Here is an 18,997-nt window from a genome sequence, read left to right on the forward strand (position 1 = left end):
ATGAAAGTGAAAAAAGACATCGTCAGAAGCTTTGAGAGAGGAGAAACTCCCACCAATATTGGCTCCACTTTTGGTCTTAGCCATTCAACTGTGATGTCTATCATTAAGGATAACGATTGTATAAAAGGATCTGCTCCTAGGACAGCGACAGTGATAACTAAGCAAGGTTTGTGGTCTTATTATTGAGATGGAAAGGTCGCTTGTGCTGTATCCCAGTGAGCCTCATGACTCGGAAAGTGAACCCGTACACTCAGCACCTTTTGCAGCTTCTGCTGCCTCTTATACCTCCTCCTCCCAATAAACCAAAGCGATAAGAGTAAGTTGTTCTCTTTTAATTACTTTTTCATTTAATTCTTGTACAGTATTTACTGTTATTACTGCATTTCAAGATCTTCACGTGTTCTGTGTACAGTGCGAGTGATGCTAATGTTAATTAGGGATGTCCGATAATATTGACATAAAAATAAGATATCGAAGAGATATGATGGAGAAATGTTGTCTGGAGAAAAAATCCCTCTGTCTGGAAAAACCTTCACCACTGTATGTCCTCAAAACAAAGGCCTCCATCATGATAATTCATTGTACAACATTAGTTTGAGGGAAGACCTGCTGCATACATCCATATTGGCTGATACTGGTAGTGGTACTGAAGTGCTTGACGATATCGGTATATCTCATATTAGTAAGAAAGCCAATACTGCGCATATCTAAAAAATTAGCAAGTGGCAAATGGCACTATATTATTATTATTATTAGGGCTGCTCTGTTCGATTGGCCACCAATCATAATCGTCTGATTTCCGTGAAAAATCACGTGACCGACCACAAAGCCTCACCTGTGGCTTGTACTATTGCAGCATGCAACCTGTAGCAAGCGTCTCCTGCCAACTTTCCTCACACTACACAGCCGTGCCAAAGCCAAAATAATCATGTCTGCCGTGTGGGTCTTACCTGACGTTTGTGAGAGTGATATAAATTTTGAACCCTGCAAAACATGCCACGGAAAATATCTCGCCGAGTTGGCACATTAAATGCGGCATTTGGGGGGTCGGTCACTTGGTGGGGTGTGGTGAGTTTTCGAGGCTCGCGATGTGATCATTAGTCAGGTGGCGGCTAATGTGGCCAACGCTGGCCACTCGCCCGTGTGTGCGTGGCAGTCGGAGGTCTCAGGCGGATAACCCGAAAAGTGGTTGGATTCATCCTTTTTCGCTTTAAATCTAGTGGGTGTGGCTTATATACCGGTGCGCTCTATAGTCCGGAAACTACCGTGTTATATTACTCTGTACTAATATTGAATTCTCCTTCAGTGAAAAACATTTGTTTAATTAAAACAAATTCAAAAGAAATACAGACACAAATGCATGCATACATAATGCATACCATCTCTGCATCTGTTCATGTAGATGGTTGGGGTTATTGTCAATGTTGGCGAACGTTCACCGGCAGCCCAAGCTAACAATATCGTGATTGCTTCATTTTCTCTCCCTGAGTGTTAACAGTGATGTGATGGAGGCCTCGCCATTGCAGAATGCCGCGTAATGCTCGCTGTACTGTGAGCGCTGTCACACACTCATCTCGCCTCGGAGACGGCAGAAGCAGCCACATGAGGAAACGTGGGCAGCCGGGTGGGGGCATCCATCAAGACGAGTAAAATGACAGCAAAGTGTTTCAATCTAACGTGGCGGCTTCTTTTACCAAACAGGTGTATGACGGCGCAGGCTGAAGAATGTAGAATCATCGCTCAATGAAAAGCCTAACAAGTCTGAGAGTGAAGACACGTTCACGAATGACACAACGAGTTGTCATTTAAACCAGCACACATTTCTTGACACAAAATAACAACCTGCTAATTTGACTATGTCAGGGGTGTCCAAACTATGTCCCACGGCCCAAATGCAGTCTTCCATCCATTTTTAATTGGCCCTTATCATCACCTATTATCTCCGGAATCGTATAAATCGCAGAATTGGCCAATAAAAATTGAATGTACACAGAAATTGACATAACCTTGAATGACATGCGGTCATCGTGACTAGAAGGGACGTTTGTGTGGGGAAATATTTTCCCAGCGGACTGCTCATTCATGGTGGTATTTCCTCACAAACACCAATGAAGCGGCCACCTGAAATGCAACCTAAGCCGACTAAATAACTTGGAAAGTCATCTGGTCAGCCAGCTCGTCAGCGAGCGTAAGTGGAACTTAGCAGCGCATGCTGGTTCGACTCAGGCGGTATGAGTGTGTTTAAAACATGATATTTTTGCTGCTTTTTAAAGCAAATTGAATTGCATTGCGACGATGTCTTCCTTAACCACAACCACGGGCATAACTGTTTTTTGAGGATTTTGTAGCCATGTGGGCAGAGGTGGACATCCCGACAGACAAGCTACAGCCGTTTCTGTCCATTTATTTTATTCACTGACACAAAAAGCACACATTCTATGGTTGAAAAGTGTAAAAGGGCCCTACATGCGTGAAGATACTTCTTTGATGCCATTACTCCCCTTCCACAGAGCAATGGCTCAAGCTTGGTGTGCAGAGTCCGGGTGCAGGCTTGGAGGTAATTAGCACAGCTAACGTTTTGTACCATAGTTGTTGCTGTAGTAGTAGTAGTAGTAGTAGTAGTAGTAGTAGTAGCATTGACAAGTTGCATGCTTTGAGGAACTAAAGCAACATGTCCGTTTTATGTAAAACACAAATCATTCGGTGACTCGTATTTTAATAAGCAATGTTATGCTTGTCCCCCTGTCTGCTCACCAGAAAGATGCCAGGTCACGTGACTGAAACCCAGCAAGACATTCTCACACATTCTAAAAGGTTATATCGTAGTTCCACAATAAAGCATGCTGCATTCATGTGTTATATTTGTTAACACATGAACTAAACTATCCATCCATCTATTTTCAACCTAACCTGCCCTGACTTCAGATAAAAGGCAAAACCGTGAATTGGTCTCCAGCCAATCACAGCGCAAATTTCCAGCTACTGGTCGTCTTCTTCAAACTTCCACTGATTACCAAGGTTGTTGCTGTGACATATCAACATTAGTTTTAAATGCCATCACGTGCAAAACAGTTGAGGCAGCAGAAGAAACATTTTAATGGAGAGCTAAGGGATTATGGAAACACGACGATGCTTTGACGAGTTTGTTTCACTCGAGATGTAGAAATCTTGCACAGCTTGAATGTTTGACTTTGGAGGTTCTACTGTAGCAGATTTGTTGAGATGACAGTTTCAGTTGCTACCCTTTCATTTTTAATCAACACCTTTGCGCTGTTCAAATGGTGCCGTCTGAGTTCATGTTGAAGGACAGATTGGCAGTCTGGCAATTTCCATTTTAGCTTCCACTTGTTTTTCCTATATGACTTCTTTGTTGTTGTTTTTTTGCTCTACCTCCTGTTGATCACATTCATTGCAGACTGGATTGAATTTCAACTGCGTGAAAAGGTCTAATAACACACAGCATGAATGAGTTTCTGAGTCCCGACAGCACGGCCACCCTGAGCACAATCAACACGAGAGATGCAAGATTACAGGATTTACACTTTTATCCACGAGGGAACACAACAACACCAGGAGTAGCACTGCGCTTTCATAATTTTGCATGGTAAGTGTCACCATAGCATTTGTGACAGAAATCTCCCATTTTAAAACCTAAGCTTGGATTTAGATGCTATCTATTTATTTTATCAGCACAACAGACTGAGAACGTGGCCTCAAACATCACACTGATGCATTAAAATCTTCAAGAACTGTGCAACTAACTTTGAAGTGGTAACAAAAATGCCATGCAAGGTGGTACAATTGCACACAGTCCCCATGCCGAAAGTGATGAGCCATAAACTGTGACGCGCTGTGCAAACGCCTGCTCAAATGGCACCTGAATGAATCTTTACAGCCACAATATTTCCACACTGTTTATTAATTGCTTAATATTAGCTCTGTGCATCCCTTGGGATGGTTATGGCGCCCCCCCTCCATCGACTGATAATACAGCTCATACTGTATTTAATATAACAGCGTCTCAAGCAGCAGTAAAATTAATTGCGAGTCATTTCAGACACGAGGGATGGCAATTTCATATCAGAGATTCTGCTCAGGGAGAAATATCTACTCACATAAAAGTGGGGAAAAATGGCAGCGGCAGCTAATAGGCTCACATTAAAAGTCACAGCAGAAGAGACAATTAAAAAAGCCAGTGCATGTATGTATGTGCGCTGTGTGTTTGTGTGTGTTGTAATGTTAATAGCATGGTGAAACCAATAATGGAAAGAAACTCTTAACAAAGCAACACCAAAGATAGAGTGTAATAAAGAGCATCATGCTAGCTTGTAGGATGTTTCCATGCCATGCATTTACATAGGACGCACCATTAGGCACCCTTGCACAATCCAGTCTGAGAGATGTATTAAAAATTCTCTTTTTTAAAAGATAATAATGCTCGGTTTTAATGGACAAAGTGTGAGAATGCATTCATTTAACATTCTGACGCTGCCAAGGGAAAAAGCCATTACATTTTGGTGCAGTTTCAGTAATTTATGTTCAATTTAGTGAGCGAGGACCTTTCTCAACATTTTACTTAGTCTCTGTGAATAATGCATGAAACTTAATGACAATATTCAGACAGGAAGTAGCTATCCATGAAAACGTCAAATCTGGTGTCGATCCAAAGAACAATCGGTCAGTTTGTTATTGACTGAGTAGCGTTCTAGTTTCGGGTTAGTCATGTTGTTGTAGCCTAAGAAACGCTACAAAAACAACAACGATGGATGTGAAGTACAGTTTCCTGTATTTACTTCTCGACATGGCCACAATAAGGAGTTCAGTTTTATTCAAGAGGAGACTGGGGGCAGCAACAAAACGGAGCACTGCAGCAAAGTGGAGAGTGTGGAGTAGAGTGTAATACTGCATTCATTCTAACACTGATCAGAATATTAGCATGTGTGTTTATTTCTGGCATTTCTAGTCGTGTATCCTCAAAACGTAGTGAAAAAAAAAAAGTTCTCCTCCCATTCCTTCTGAAGTGGTAAGTTTTTGGCTTCTTACTTCATCCTTCTTCCCCACTCCATTTGAAACCACGTTCAAACAAATTGGAGGCTAACTCGTTAGCCCCGTAGCATGCTATGTTTAAAGCCGTCTGCCGTCTGTTGTGTCCCCGCAGTGATACCACAGCCTGCAAATTACAGTTGAGCGATGTGTTGTAAACAATAATACTAAATTAAAGAGGGTAAAGGTGACTGTTGGGGTGTTATTTCATGTCTACAGGGCTCTAATAATGGTAAAAATCGTAATTAAAAACGGGATACGCAGGTTTCGCAAATACGAAAAAAATGTATTAACTATGAATACAACTACGCGGAAATTCACAAATCGTAGTCGGGTCTGGAACCAATTAACCACGATAAACAAGGGACGACCCTATAAGTAACCTTGATGGTATTTGAACCCCTGGTTGACCAGGTATTTGAAATAAGTACCTGGTAGTACCTGCTTTTGCCAGTGGAAAGGTCAATAGCATGTCGAGCTATGGTGCGAAGGGTAGGTACTAGGCAAAGGAAAATTGGCAAAAGTTCCATAGCATTAGCATAGCATTTTTTGCAGACCTCTTCTGCTTCATAGTTTGAATTGAAGCAACTGGACTCCATAAACAGCTTTTAATTTCGTGCCGGCATTCCCGCTAGAGATTAGTGTCATAAGAGGAGCAGATCACGCCATGACCCCGCAAGATCTGTTTACGCAACAGGTCCTTTCCCGCACGCGAGGCAACAGCATGAGCAACCGACAGCGAGGCGATCGCGTCGTGGTGCAAGCTGGTAGAAAGAGAGAGCGATAGAAACCAGGTAAAAGGCCGCAGCCATTCTCACTTTAAAACTGAATGAACACTGACAGTTTTATTGGGGGAGAATAAATTATATCATCTTTGCTTTGTGTAAAAAAAGAGTGGAGCGGCCAACATGCGAGGCGAGTATTAACTGCCATCGCATACGCAAGGAGCGCAGATCCATATGCAGCGGGGTTTTAAATGACTGTATAATTCATGTCACTTGTTGGTGAGATTAATTCTCTATTTGCATGGCATGGATCAAAGGTTTGCTGATAAATGTTATCACTGACGGCAGGCTTTCTGCAGTGTCCCGTCAGACACTGACTCAGCAGCAGGACCTGCCTGTAGAACGACAGATTGATGGCTTCATGATTTCCTTTTTAGTTTTATTATTTTTAATGCCGGGATGTTGTCCCAGTGGCATGAGTGGGGGGGGGGGGAAAAATCTCTCCGTGGCTCATATGTAGGACGTCAGAAGACATAAAAAGAGAATAATCTGTCAGATGCAGAACCCACACAATTCTCGTTTTCCTCTCCCATCTGCACAGCTTCAGCCAATCCAGTGTGACGTCAAGTGTGCAGATTAATGCTCCGCCATCCCCCTCCTTTCCACTCTCTTCCATGTTTTAACATCTAATCTGAATGGTGGGTGAAGCTGCTGCCATGCTGCGTTCACTAGCTGCAGGACGCTTTGAATGGGGAGGGAAATTCAACTTAAAGGCAAAAGAAGCAGTCACTCAGGATATTTAGACAAACACTCCATACACTGGGATTCCTCAGGGGTGACATTTGTATTACAATATATCTTCTCAAGGGATAATGCTAAAGAATGTCAACTTGGATATACTTTAGAGAAGTCAGTGTACATATACATGTCCAGCATTGTAGCAGTAGGGATTTACTATCCACGTGTAAAGGCTTGGTTCTTCTCTTTAACCTTTCTTCTTGGTTCTTGGGACCGCATTGCTGTCGGAGAAGTAGTCAGTGATCGCACAGTTTAAAAAGGCTATCAAATTGTATTAAAACATAAGCGCAACATCTTTGGAGTGTTATCATCAAAGAGGAAAATGAATGACAGTTTATATAGCAGTTGCCGCGCCCCTCTAGTGAAACTGAAGCTTGTGTGCCTGGAAAGTGAATGTCAAGTTTGTTTGAGAGAGACTGGCTTGAATTGCTTCTAACTATGCTGACAGCATTTCTGTTTACTATCTTCTCCTGTCAGGACTTTTCTACGGGTTAGGCCCGTCACGATAACTAATTTTGCTGGACGATAACTGTCCTACACATTTTTGCTGATAAACGATATTATTGTCATTATTTTGGGACAATTTTTTCATTAATGTAATGATAATATACGGCATAATAATGCGAGTACACCATATCAAAAGCAATAAACTTTAATTTCTCAAGAGTGTTTACCATTGTAATTGGAATGACAAGCGCTTTAAAATAAAGTAAATTAAACAAACAACATAATAGAATAAATAAAAAAAGACAAAAATTCCCCCTGTGAAATTCAAATGGACGCAAAAATTGCACATAAAAATCACAATATTAGTGATTTTGAATCAGTGCCACTTTCGTTATTGTCTGAATATAAAAACCATGAAATACTCTGAATATCACATTGTGTATCCACATTGTCAAATACACTTCCTTGCTTCCCTATTAGCAACTTTGTGTGGAATACGCCGTTTACATTTAACGTTTTGTCGGAGTTTGGTCGAAGTACATGTTTCGGATGCAGCGCAATGCGTTCGGTGCACAATGAGGTGTCATGCTTAGGAAATCACGGCAGCTGAAACAAGTTCCATTTGTCTTTGTCGCAAATGTTTTCATGTCACAAAATGAAGATGTGCAAATGGGCTGAAATTGCAGTTTTCACATGGCTTCAAATCACTACAGTAATGTGAAGCCTCGCTTAGTGCCAACAAACCCGCGAGCACATGCGGCTAAAATGATCAACTTAGTTTTTATTTATCGTGTGGTTGATTGATTTATTGATTATGATGGCAGGCCTACTCTGGGTTATCTTTGAGTCTCGCTATGTGAGTGTGTGAGAAAGCCTTTTCTGAGAAGCTATTACACTGAAAATGCACTGAGCTAATAGACTGGATCTAAAGGTGGAACAATAATCTTTAACACACTAAAAATGACTCAACACACAGCTATAATTATCTGACGAGCTGGAAAGACAAGTAACTAGTATGGTCTGGGGCTGCAGGAGTGCTGCTGGCACTGGGGAGCTGCGGTTCCAACATGTACTGTGACATTCTGAACCAGAGCATGATCTCTGCTTTAGTGAATTCCATGTCCAAGAGGATGAACACAGTGTAAACGATGTAAACGAGGGCTGCCCAAAAAATACTAATAAAAATTGTGATCTTGAGTCACATTAACATGCAATCTAATTTCTAAATGAATACTATTTTTTTTTATTTTACTGAACGGACTGCTCCAATTTTCATTTTACAAAAAGACTCATGCTACACTGTCCTTGACATGAAGGCTGACACTTCCTCCTCACTCGCCCCGTCTCCAAGGCCAGGGCATGTTGGCTCCATGCTCAGACCTTGATGGCTCATTTTTAGTCTTTCAAATAATTTCAATCAAAAACGTCCCCCATTATCTGTCCTTCTGAGACCTCTGATGAAGACTAGCAGAAAGACCGTTGGAAGTTTCTCTAATTCAGAACACGACAATGAGGAGGCTAATAATGATGATAATAATAACAACAAAGTAATTTCTTTAAAACGCAAGCACATAACCCTGTATGTGGTGTGTGTTTGTGTGTGTGTGTGTGTGTGTGCGTGTGTGTGTGTGTGTGTGTGTACAAAAGGAAGGAAATAAATCATGATTTACAGCTTTTGCAAACTTGCTGAGTCCTACTGCTCACACTAAATGTTGACCAACAAATGACAGAGTCGTGATGTGTCTACACAGTTAGACGGGATGGGGCAAACGACGCTCTTATTTTGAAGGCCGGAAGTGTGGTGAACAGATACAGATAGAGATACAGATACAGATAGTGGTGTACTCGCTCAACCCTAGTAAAACGTTCCTTACATTAAAGCGGTAAAACAACACGGTGAAAATATAGTCATCCAGCCCGAGTCGCACACACACAACCACACTAGCATGCTAAACTGAGCTTCCATTCACGCTACGTAAGAGGAGAATCCGCCAGCTTTCACCGGTGTTTAGCGCCGTTTCAACATGTTTAGTCCGGGAGGAGGCGGTTTAGTGTTGATTGCCATGATTGAGCGGCTCGCCGAGTAAATACTTTCCACACAAACATTCTTTCTCCTACGATGACAGCATTTCATTCACATGATGTCGGCTTTTTTGCGTTTATCATTTATACCGCTATAAGTCATTTTCTTATCATTGGAAGAATTTATACCAGCGTAAATACAGGATATAAAAATTATCGCCCAACAATTTTATTTTGATATTTTATTTTTACAAATATTCTACATATTTTGGCAATAAATACATTTAAACAACAAAACAATCAGACATTTGGGAGTCAACACTTTTCAGGGAGTCGAGCCAAGAGAACTGGTTCAATCCGAAATTCTCACCACTAATCCAGAGGAGCATGTTCTTACAGCCATGCAGGAGAGGGCAACAATCAATAGTAACAGCTAAACCATTTGGTCTTTGGCTGCTCTGCTCAGGCAAGTGCATCTATAATATGGGACCTATTTAGGGAGCATCCAGTTCCTCCACTGAATTATGGATAAGTGCTGCTGATAAAAAGTGAATTTCTCTTGAAGATTAAGATCTAAAGAGACATAAGAACAGGAAGGGCTGATGTGAGCATTACAAACATTCCTATTGTCACATGGAAGTAGCAATTCTCCATTGACCAATCAACTCCACGCCACCCACCTGTACCCATAAAGACCTCCATTCAAATAGATGACCAATACGGTTGGACTGACCAAGTGCCAACCTGGGTTAGGATGGTTAGGGCCGACACTACTTGACTAACACTATGCCATCATTGAACATCCTTGCTGTAATTTAAAAGCAGGAGGCCCTAATATGTCTCTGTCTGAAGATATCTGTGGAAACGGAACATAGTCATGAACAAAATGGTGCGACTGAAGATCATAAACAGCTTTCTGTCGGTTCCAACTCTCAAGAGATTATATTCTCATTCTGTGGCTGCAAATCAGCAGCTGTTGAGGGAATCAGAGTTGCTTCAACCTCCCACGCAAGCCAAAGACATCAACGAGGAAGCCTCACATCTGTGATTGAAGGACTTTGGGGGGTGGAGAAAATAGTGGAAGTTAGTTCTCTTTTTGAACTCCCTCGCCCTCGAGCCAAGTTGTCTCCACTCATCACAAGATTCTTCATTGAATCAGTCTCACACGTGCTTTGAAAATTAAAAAAAGCATTTGTGGGGAAGGACAGATTTGTGAAGATGGTTGCACATTCTGTTGCATTGTTTATGTTGTGGCAGACACACACTCCTGATCAAAATCTTAAGACCAGTTGAAAAATTGCTGCAATTTGCATTTTGCACATTTTGATCTTAATGAGGTTTTAAGTAGAGCTACAATATGGAAAAACAAGAAGGGGGAGTGAGATGAAAAGCACTTTGAAAAAGTAATTTTTATGAAAGCAACAATTAAACTGAAATTGGCTGTTAATCAGCTGATCAAAAGTTTAAGGCCATCGCTCAAAAAATAACAAAAAACTCTCCAAACCAGAAGAAAAAATGTTCTCAGTAGGACTCAGTAATGAGTAGCTCCACCGTTCTTGTTAATCACTTCAAAAATTGGTTTGGGCATGCTTTTTTTTTTCTCTCTCTACTTGGATGCTTTGTTTTTATGCAAATTTGGAGCGGCCGGACCGGAGCAGGAGGGGACAGAGAAGAAGAGAAAAGAAAACGGAGGGGGGGGGGCACGTGCGGGGATAAGAGGGGGACAAAAAAGACAGAGACAAGGACAACAGCAGCAACAACAATCGTGACAATAACAAAACAATAGAAACAAACAGGGCTACATCAGCAAATGTCTGGGACGACTATAAAGACCCTGACGGAAAGGACAAAATAATATTAACAAGCACAATGACAATACTGCATTGAAACAGTCACAGTAGTTTGGGCCTACTTGATGCGAGTGTTTCCAGGAGGCTAGTGGGAACATTGCTGCTCCAGGTGGTGAAGATGGCTTCAGGAAGGGCATCAACTGTCTGGAACTGAACGGCCATTTTTATAAACTTCCCTTGCCATCCATCCCCAAATGTTCTCTATGGGATTTAAATCCGGGGAACGTGCAGGATGGTCCAAAAGAGTGATGTTATTCTCCCTGAAGAAGTCTTTTGTCAAGCGAGCATTGTGAACTGCAGCGTTGTCCGGTTGAAAAAGCCAGCTGTTACCACACAGACGAGGGCCCTCAGTCATGAGGGATGCCCGCTGCAACATCTGCACGTAAGCAGCCGCCGTTTGACGACCCTGCGCCACCTGAAGCTCCAGTATTCCACTGAGTGAAAAAGCACCCCAGATCATGATGGACCCCCCCTCCACTGTGCCGGGTAGAAAACATCTCAGGTGGGATCTCCTTGTCATGCCAGTAATGTTGGAAGCCATCTGGACTGTCAAGGTTACATTTTTTCTCATCAGAGAATAAAACTTTTTTCCACCTTTCAATGTCCCATGTTTGATGCTCCCTGGCAAAGTCTAAACGGGCAGTTTTGTGGCATTGAAGGAGACGAGGTCTTTGAATTCCTTTATTGTTTTTTAAATACTTTTCTCCTAGATGCCGTCTGATGGTTATTGTGCTACAGTCGGCACACTAAGGGCCTTAATGTGGGTGGAAGACCGCCCTGTGTTATGATGGACAGCCAATTGGATCCTCCGGTTCAGCGCAGGTGTGATTTTTTGGGGTCTGCCACTTGACTTTTTTGTTCCATAATGCTCAGGATCTTTCAAAAAACTTGAATGACTGTCTTACTCCGCCCAACCTCAGCAGCAATGGCACACTGCGAGAGGCCTTGCTAATGCAGCTTGACAATCCAACCACGTTCAAAAAGAGAAAGTTTCTTAGCTTCAGCCATCAGGAGGACATGACATTGTGAATGCCTGACAGAAAATGAAAATTTTCAGCAGATTTTGGCTTTTATAGCCTGTGGTCTTAAACTTTTGGTCAGCTGATAAAGTTTGTTAAAGTTTCAGTTTAATTGTTGTTTTCAATAAATTATTTTTTCAAAGTGCTTTTTCTCTCACTCTCCTTTCTTGCTTGTGCATATTGTAGCTCTACTTAAAACCTCCTTAAGATCCAAATGTGCAAAACGCAAATTCTAGCAATTTTTCAACTGGTCTTAAGATTTTGATCAGGAGAGTATAGGCGGCCCCCCTGTGGCCCACTCTTGGCGCGTCACATTCTCTTCAATGCAGACACCTTGTTAATAAAGCTCGCATGGCTGACAAAGTCTTCATTGTTTTCCGGTGTCTAGCTGAGTGCAAACATCCCACTTTTGCGCATCAAAAATGTCAACAAGATGATTGGGTTTTGCACGTTTGACTGAAAGGCAGATAAGTGATCATTAGCATATGTGGCAGCTATCTTCTCTTGTGTAGCTTATCACAGACGTCATGCTATTCGTTGTTACCCTTGTTTTTGAAGATAATAAATTCCCTGCTGTCTCAGTGTGCGTACCTTCCTAAAAGTGAGCAGCATACTTAGGAGTTGAGTCTTATTTGCCAAAAATATAGCACGACACAGCGAGCAGATCAAGCAAAGCTGGCACACTGGTGGGCAAAGGTGATCATTCCTGGTCTATCAGTCAACAGACAGCAGCATGTTTAGCCCCGACATACATTGGTGAGCTACACCAAATACCTGATTCGAATGTATTGAGGTTTTGCAATGGAATGTGTACGAAACTGAACAGAATGCTTAATTTGCCTCCCCGAAAATTTGCGGTGAAGTAGGATTCCTTATTTATAGATCAATATTTTCGTAGTTAGAGCATAGGAAAGTTGTTTTTGACATTCTAAATAAGGTTCTTAACATTACTAAAGCCCTTTAAACATAAAATAACACCCCATTGTCACCTTTACACTTGTATTACCCAATATAGTAGACATAATCAGAAAAAATAAGCCGTTTAAGACGTAAATGTTGTGTTGCAATAAATGTGTTCCGGGCTGTGGAGAGCAGGAAGTCCCTTAACTTTGCCCCAAAAACCAGCTACCGTGATAGCTAGTTAAGTTACCGTAAGACACAATTTAAACAAATGTACCTGCTAGATAGAACGGACGTTGGTTATCTTGAATTGCTACTTTACCGTGAGGTTACAAACGCGTGAGTGGAAGCCTGCAGTTCTTTTAGAATCACTTTTCCTTTCCAACACCCACTTAAGAGCAATCCAATCAAATCTGTAGGATTTATGCAAAGCCCTCCCTCGCTCAAATCGTGCCCTCATATTCACTTGCGCTGATACAGTAATTCCGACACATGTAGGACAGAGTTGAGCTTTACTTTAAGTAGTTACCACAAAGCCTCTATAATAAAGCTACAAATATTGTGGAGTTGTGCACGGGCAGCATGGCTTCACGTACAAAGATGTTTTTTAGGCTGTTGGGACCTTTTGACTGGAACCTATTAGCACGTGGGCTAAACGCACAAAGCTGACTGCAGCCTTCCAACAAAAGCTGCCATTTCTGGGTCAGCAACCCGATTCAAGTATTTCATATGGTGCTTTCATCACACTAAGTGGACGTTTGAGCTACAAAAGACTAGGAATAAAAAAGGTGAGCATAAGCAAAATCACCTTTTAATAGGCAAAGACTACGACTACCAAGAAAAGTCCTGGAGGTTTTCTTTGGTGCTATATTTCTTCTGAGTCCTTTCAGGTCAACTACGCAGTAGTTTTGTGGTGCTACTCTCCTTTATACTAAGTCACAGTTTATTACAGGGTTAAATATCCCCACAAACCACACAGGCACACTGTTTCACATAGAATGTCGCATTAAAGCTATCAGTAGAATACATAATGGAGTGAAGGACTAATGGGATTTGCGTAGCCGCACAGGATATGGTGACACACACAGAGATTGTGCCATGTGAATAAAAAATAACCAGCAGTAGTCTAGTAAATAGTTATTAGTTTATAATTAAATATAAATAAATGAATAAATGCAGCGATCCTGCATAAATATACTCAAAACGAGATCTCCAAAGGCTTGGGGCTGAGATAGAATTATTTTTAACAGCTTAAAGAGGTCGTGTTTTTGAGCTGTGAAAATTAAATGTCTGTTTTGGTAATTACTGACAAGCTTCAAAACAGCATTAAATTAAACAATTCCAAATGTCCAAGTTTTCAGACGAAAACACAGCTAAAGTTGGACAAAAATGACAATACATTAGCGTGTCTCACAAGACCTGAAATCTGTCCTGGTTTTGCTCTTTCTTTGGCTTTCACGTGACGCTTATTCGAAAGGAAGGCTCATCCTCAACAAGAGGTCTTAAGAGAAGAACAACATAGACAGGACGTTATGTGGTGTGAGCAGAGCGGTGAGAGTCCAGCGAAGCATCCACATTTCTTAACAAAGTTAAAGGGATAGTTTGGATTTTTTGACAGGAAGTTGTATGACATCAACAGAGACTTACCCCCCACTTGGTCTCCTAAGTCCCGTTCTGGTCAGATTTCGTAGTTCCGATTTGTTTCTGGGGACAATTAAGTAAAGAGTTTGGCTTCTCAAAACAATATATGTACAAAAAAAATCAGACCTCACAAAACACTTGCCGTTTTAGTTGTCTCCGTATTCCTGCGCACTGTCGCCCGTGCATTCTTGTGTATGTGACAAAGACGCTCGCATCTACTTCCGTGATGGAGCGCCGCGGCCATCTTGTTTACGTATGTGTTGCACAGCGGAAGAAGATGCAAGTGTCTTTGTCACATACACATGAACACACAGGCAGCAGTGCGCAGGGAAACGGCGGGAGAAACACCGAGCGTTTTGTGAGGTTTGCCTTTTTTGAGAAAGCATTTTTGTGATGCAAATGTATTAAACATTTGAATTCATTTTGATTTGAGAAGCCAAACTCTTTACTTAATTGTCCCCAGCAACTTAGCGGAACTCCGTTCTTAATCACAGAAATCTGACCAGAACTGGACTTAAAAGACCAAGTGGGGGGGGGGAAGTCGCTGTTAATGGACTACAATGCTGATGGGGTTGTCATACAACTTCATGTCAAAAAATCAGAACGATCCCTTTAACACTGACTTATATTACAACTATTGATTCCCTTGTTTTTACACTTTTATGACGATTAGGAATGGTATCAAAAAGCAGCCTCTATCGCTGTTTGTTGGAAGCAGACAGTCACGGTGCAATGGAAACCATCCGGCGGCCGATAAATCCGGCGGTATTGCTCACATCTCTCCATCTTTGAGACAAACTGTTATGTGCACAAGATTATTCTTAGATTATATATTTAGCAGTTTGGAGGAACTGGGCTTGATTAAGTTTCCCAGCACATTTAGTGTCCCAATTATGAATTAAATCATTGTAGGCTTGTCAACAAGTTTTGTTTTGCAGTCTAATGAAACACACATTTGGCATAGTGGCTATAATTTAATTAAATGTTTCAACAATGCTTCTGTTTTGCCAGTGCTCCCACACTTTGAGTGTCCATTATTGTCCATTAAAGCTTGAACCAAAGCCTGTAAAAAGATTGGCCCCTTCTAACCACCAACTTCAACTAGCGTTAGTTTGAGACTCAAAATTGTTGGATATATTTAAAGCGTTGTAAAATATCAGGCTTCACTACACAGCTAAAAATAAAGTCTGGAGCTCTGCCAACTATCCATCAGCCAGCTACAGACGTGTGAGTTGTAAGTTTAAAGTGAATAGGCTAACCTGGCATAATGTTGCTGTTAAAATGTGACTGTAATGTTAGCACTGTAGAACACATACGTAATTTATGCTACTGTCCGTGCAGAGTTCATTTGACAGATGACCAGAGAAGAGACAATGAACATTAAGTCGGTGATTAAATCAAGTCTGATTGGAATTATTTGTAATACAGTATATATAGTAGATGGACTGAGTTGGAAACATTGTTTAGGACGGTGGTGTGTGTCAGCAGCAAGTGTAGGACCACAGTTATCCCAACAGAACAATGCCCAGAGCATCACTCGGCCTCTGCGTGCTTGCTTTCCCGCATACCATTGTTCTGCTACAATAGCTCTTCTGAGGGATCGAAGCAAACGCTTCAGCCTTTGCTCCCCACATGCACCACTGAGCCTCGGGCATCCATGAACCTTCAGCTCTTCACAGGTTTACATCCATCCATTCATTTTCTATGCCGCTTATCCTATTTAGGGTCGCGAGGGTATGCTGGAGCCTATGCCAGCTGACTTCAGGCGAGAAGCGGGGTACACCGTGGACTGGTCGCCAGCCAATCGCAGGGCATCTTCACAGGTTTCTTTTCACGGAATTAGACTCTGCCAGGGAAGCGATTCAAATTGCAAAAGTCTTGCGTATTAGTGTATCCATTCCGATGCCAACCTCTCTGTCCTTTCTCTAACTGTGTGGGGCAGTAGAGCCCCCAAATTCTGCCAAGCAACAAGTGGCCACATGAACGACGCTGTTTATCTGCCTAGCTGCAGTTGGTACATTTGTTTTTGGTTAAGAAAAAGTTATTTAACGTGCAGTTTAGTGCTTATTCATTGAAGGCCGGTGTGTTTCCCATTATTGAACACTTTTAATTGACTGAAACTTGTGCCCTGATGTCTTCTGCCCGGTTGAACTGCACTGGGAAAGTCAACAAACATTTCAAAAAGTCCATCATCGCCAACTGTATCTGTTGTCTGTCAACAGATTTGATTCCTATTAATGAATGTTTGCCTAACAGCCAAAGAACTGAGATCAGTCCTCATTATGACGTCTTCCCTTCAAAGGTCAATCAGACCAAACAGATGCACTGCAGGCCAAAAACACCCCATTCTGCCAATAGTGTTCCATGTGCTTGAGTGAACTTTGCTTTACATCTCTCGCTTCTCTCTACTGTTCACAAATACAGTATATGCAAGCATAATACGGGTGCCTTTTCCTCGGGAAACATGAAAAACGCAGCCACTGAAAGAGTGGCTCTTTGACATGCTCAGCAGCCACATAAATCCTCAAGTGCACAACTCCACTGGTCGAGGCTGCGTACTGACAGTTAAACACGCCGCACCACAGCCTGGCGTTTTATCCTGCAACAGCCCCACGTCACGCACATTAAAAGTCAACCTGTCGCACTGTCAGGTGAGAGTGACACCCAAGCAGACGGCAGCCAGGGGAAGGAAAACGACCACCCCAAAAAGAAAAATCTCTTGCAAACAAATAAAGCCAACAGCTGTGGCTTTTTAACTGTGAATCTGCTCTCAAGGCTGTTAAGTCCTGCATTTTTCTACTCTTGTTTGCGCAGTGATCAAGTACACTGAGCCAGAGCATGAAACAAGCATCATGCAGGGAGTGTGTCATGTCACTTAAACAAGGCAGCATGTCACCTGCTAAGTTTGGGAGGTCAGTAAAAGTGAAATCACTTTGATTTCATTTAATGGCACGCACTGTAAAGAATTGTAGTATTGTTGCGATGTTGTGATGCCAGACAAAGACGTCAAAGTTCACCAGTTAGCTTCAGAAAGTGGATAAAAAGCAAGGTCAAGGTTGAGAAATGGTAGGGAATTCTGTTTATTGCACGCTGCATTATAACACTGTTTGTCCTCTTAGATTGCCTGGTATGTTTGCGCTGTTTCACCTCTAAAATCTCATTCTAAATCAACCATTTTCAGCCTTATCTTGACTGCTCCTGATCTGAGACTTCATTGCTTGACTGCAATGCTAATGAAACACCTTATGTCTGTTTAAAAGCGCATCATTCACCCTGCAGGCCAATGTGACACACGATGTAAAAAGGGCTGAGTTGCTCTACATGAGTGCAATCAATGCCATTTTTTGCACACTTGCTTGGATGTGCCACTGCATCACCACCTCAAAAAAGACAACCCAAAGAATGCACCAATCTCCAAACATCAGAATATATCTCTATATAATATACATCAACAGAAATGCAGCATCATGCATCACACTGCCTCCCCGTGTACATGATGGTAAAAGGTGGCAGGAGGGGAGGGTAGAGCGCCACACTGCTGCTCTTTCATGCTTTTGCTGTCTTGGTATCTGTTGAGCGCCACTGCAAAAAAAATCTGTGCAAGTAAATAGCATGTTTCTTTCATTTTGCATGGGTTATCTTCTGCTGCAAGAATCTTTTTTTTTTGTGGTTATGTTCGTTTTACTATGATTCACCACTTGCGGGGCGGGGGGCGCGTGGTGAGATCGGGAAAGTTGATCAGCACCACCACCACCCTCCATGCTGTCTCCAATTCAGGCTATTGTGCAGCATGCACCGACTTGAGTGGTTCCGATTTCCCCCCCACCCTTTTTAAAGCAGGACGGAGTGACACTTACCCACGGCTAAATCCAGTAGATCCGCGCACAGGAGCAAGCACAGCGAGAAGACGCTCATCATTCCCCCTTTGATGCAATAAATCCCAAACTCCACTGGCATTTACATGCTCCCCAGGATGCGGCTGTGCAGTCCCCACCATTCCTGAGGAACGCGGCTGCAAGGTGCCCCCAAACTAGTCGTCATGATGCAAGTCCAAGTGCAAGCAGGCGCACAAGTTGAGCACTGATGCAGCATGCAGAATGTCGCCTGCAGTGAAGGGAAGAGGAGGGGAGTGGGGGGGTGAAAAAAGAAGATGATGTTGGGACTGGTTGGTGTTCTGGTCCCGTCGGAGCCTGCTTCAAACAAACAAACAATAGGCGGCTGAGGCGAGCTGAGCCGCGCGGCAGTGATACAACACACGGAGATGTTAGGATGGAGGAGGCGCTCTCTCTCTCGCTCGCTTTCTCTTTCTTTCTCTCTTCATCCCAACACTCCTGCTTTTCCTCCTCCTCCTCCTACCTCCACACAGACGCACAGTCATTTCTCATCAATCGTTCCCCTCCCATTTCACACAGTGTTAATCCCAGCTTGGATGCAAACCTCTCTAATTCTGTCCATTAAGACGATTTAGTGTTCCCCTTGTAGGGGAAAAACAAAACAGGATTTAAATATCCCCGCCATGAATGTGCAAAAGTTGCCAGATGCCACATGACAT

The 18,997-nt window shown here is 42.4% G+C and overlaps 1 protein-coding gene across 1 annotated transcript in view; it reads right to left on the reverse strand.

Annotated features, from left to right (window-relative positions):
- igsf21a (immunoglobin superfamily, member 21a) overlaps positions 1–18,784 on the reverse strand; it is a 229,489-nt gene extending 210,705 nt beyond the window's left edge. The window contains exon 1 of the mRNA XM_054784820.1: positions 18,303–18,784. Within this exon, the coding sequence (XP_054640795.1) occupies positions 18,303–18,402 (100 nt within the window). The 5' untranslated portion in view covers positions 18,403–18,784. The remainder of the gene's footprint in view (positions 1–18,302) is intronic.
- Positions 18,785–18,997: the final 213 nt, after the last annotated feature.

The sequence above is a fragment of the Dunckerocampus dactyliophorus genome, chromosome 8 (genome assembly GCF_027744805.1).
Source record: "Dunckerocampus dactyliophorus isolate RoL2022-P2 chromosome 8, RoL_Ddac_1.1, whole genome shotgun sequence".
Lineage (NCBI taxonomy): Eukaryota > Metazoa > Chordata > Actinopteri > Syngnathiformes > Syngnathidae > Dunckerocampus > Dunckerocampus dactyliophorus.